Source organism: Mandrillus leucophaeus, unplaced genomic scaffold, assembly GCF_000951045.1.
Source record: "Mandrillus leucophaeus isolate KB7577 unplaced genomic scaffold, Mleu.le_1.0 Scaffold135, whole genome shotgun sequence".
Classification (NCBI taxonomy): domain Eukaryota; kingdom Metazoa; phylum Chordata; class Mammalia; order Primates; family Cercopithecidae; genus Mandrillus; species Mandrillus leucophaeus.
Genome location: NW_012101310.1, coordinates 226,601 through 228,670, shown reverse-complemented (window position 1 = coordinate 228,670; position 2,070 = coordinate 226,601). Strand labels below are relative to the sequence as shown.

The 2,070-nt window shown below is 55.6% G+C and overlaps 1 protein-coding gene across 2 annotated transcripts in view; it reads left to right on the top strand.

Moving 5' to 3' along the window:
- The window catches only part of PIK3R6 (phosphoinositide-3-kinase, regulatory subunit 6), a 96,459-nt gene that overhangs the window by 44,615 nt on the left and 49,774 nt on the right, over positions 1–2,070 (top strand). The window contains exons 4-5 of one of the 2 annotated variants that reach the window (XM_011973148.1): positions 450–809; positions 1,234–1,302. Coding sequence is in view for 1 of the 2 variants with exons in the window: in XM_011973147.1 (XP_011828537.1) it covers positions 450–541; positions 1,234–1,302 (161 nt within the window). In the remaining variant the exon portion in view is untranslated. The remainder of the gene's footprint in view (positions 1–449; positions 810–1,233; positions 1,303–2,070) is intronic. The other variant, XM_011973147.1, reaches the window with a different exon arrangement.

Sequence of the window (2,070 nt, the reverse complement as noted above, 5' to 3'; positions counted from 1 at the left end):
GCCCGTCTCGGCCTCCCAAAGTGCTGGGATTACAGGCTTGAGCCACCGCGCCCGGCCCCTAGCTTCACTTTCAAACTTAATTCCCCTCAGAACTCCAGGCCTGCAGGACTTCCAGAATGTGGCTAGGGGCACACACCTGCAAGCACTGCTGCTCTGTGATCCACATGCATACACCTGTCACAACCTGTCCCCACTGGTGTCCCACCTGCCTTCCTTTCTGCCCTGGGAATTCACTGTCCACAAAGAGCTACAGATCAGAACTCCCACCTTGGGAGGAGCCCACCCAGGTGCCCAGGTGCACCTGGAGCCAAGCGCTGGTGGCAGGGTCAGACCTGCGGCTGGTCGGAGCTGCGGCTGGGGCTCCAGGGCTCAGGGTCCTGCTCAGAGGAGTCTCCTCTAAGAGCTCCTTCCCACCTGGTCATGCTGGACTTCCGTTTCTCCTGGCCCAGGCATGTGGAGATGGTCCCTGCACAAGAAGGTCGAGCGAGACCCTGGTAAGAGCCCGGCGCTGGTCCGCATTCTGCTCAGAGAACTGGAGAAGGTGAGTTCCTGGACCTCAGGAAGGAAGACTGGGATGAAAGGAAGAGAGGGGCCAGTTGGGCGGGGGCTCAGTCCTGGCAGCTGTATGTCTCCCAAGCTTTGGTCGCCTGCATGATTTTTATCATATGCATCTCCCTCCTGTACTTTTACATAAACAATATTTTCTTTACATCCACTCTCATTGTGTTACTTGAATAAACATCTTTCAAAAAGAAGCGCCATAATGCGACCACAAATGGAAAATCCATATCATTTGTCAGAAACAGAAGGTGCTTATAAACATAAATATATGACTATTGACATTTCTCAAAATTATCCTCGGGCTACCTAAATTATCCTCCACACTACCCAATGTCGTGCTTGCAGCTGTTTGGGAAACACGACACTTGAGGATGGCTCGAAGCTGGGGACTTGTTTGTTGCTTTGCTGTGACTCCTACCCTAACTGAATTTGGCCCCTCACCTGCAGAGATCTCTGAGGCCTCCCCGATGCTCCCACACCCTCCCCGAGGGGCTTCCTCACCTGTGTGCCCTTCCCTCCCCACTCCTCTATCCAGAGCAGACAATGGCCCTTTGCTCTCCCCCTGGCTGCCTTCCACCCCATCTCCTGCCCACCCCCAGCCTAGACTGCCTCCTGCTAAGAGGTGGGGAGTCCCGCAGCCCAATACCTGTCACGTGATCTCCTGTTTTCCAGGCGGAAAGCGAGGACCTCCGGCATGTCATCATTCCCTTGCTGCACACTGTAATGTACGTGCTCACCAAGGTGAGCCGGGGACTGAGGTCGAGGTGGTACTGGTGACCTGCACGTGGCTGGGCCGGACACTGTCCTTTCCCCTTAGTGGGCAGTCAGTCTCTGCCAGGATGAGCCTAGAAAATCCCTTGGATTACCCGCCCTAAACTGGCTTCTAAGCGCCAGCCACCCCCTTTCCCTCCTATATGGAGAGAGAACTTTGGAGAGACAATGGCCTTAAATGGCAGGATGAGGTCTTTGCATTTGCTCCTGTGTGCGGTGCGACAGGAGACATCACTGATCCCTACACAGAGAAGAGACATGATACAGATGCGGTGAATGTTTCAGGAAGAGTATTCGGGAGCTGTGTGTTGTCGCAGGGGGTGGGAGTGGGGGTTAAGGAAGGCAGGAAGAGCAAGTCTCGGGTTGCCGGAGAGTCCAGGGTCAAGACGGGGCTTAGCTCCGGCAGAGGCAGAGGGCACAGGGAGGTGGGGAGGGAGAGGGGGGCCTCCTGGGCACTGTGGAGCCCAGGCCTGTGGGATGCAAGGAGGAGCAAAGGAGACTGAGGAAGCGCCTCTGAGGTTTTGAGCCTGGAGAACCGCAGGAATGTGCTTCCCTGATAGAGCAGGAGGGCTGGGAGGAAGTTGATTTGCTTGCAGAACTGATGCAATGAATTTTTATCTTGGTAAGTTGGGGCGGGGTGACAAAGGGATGTCTTACAGGTGCTGGGAGAAGAGGCTGGAAGGTGTGGGTTTGGGAGAGAGCTGTGAGCCCAGGTCTGGCTGTTAGGCCTGACCTTCC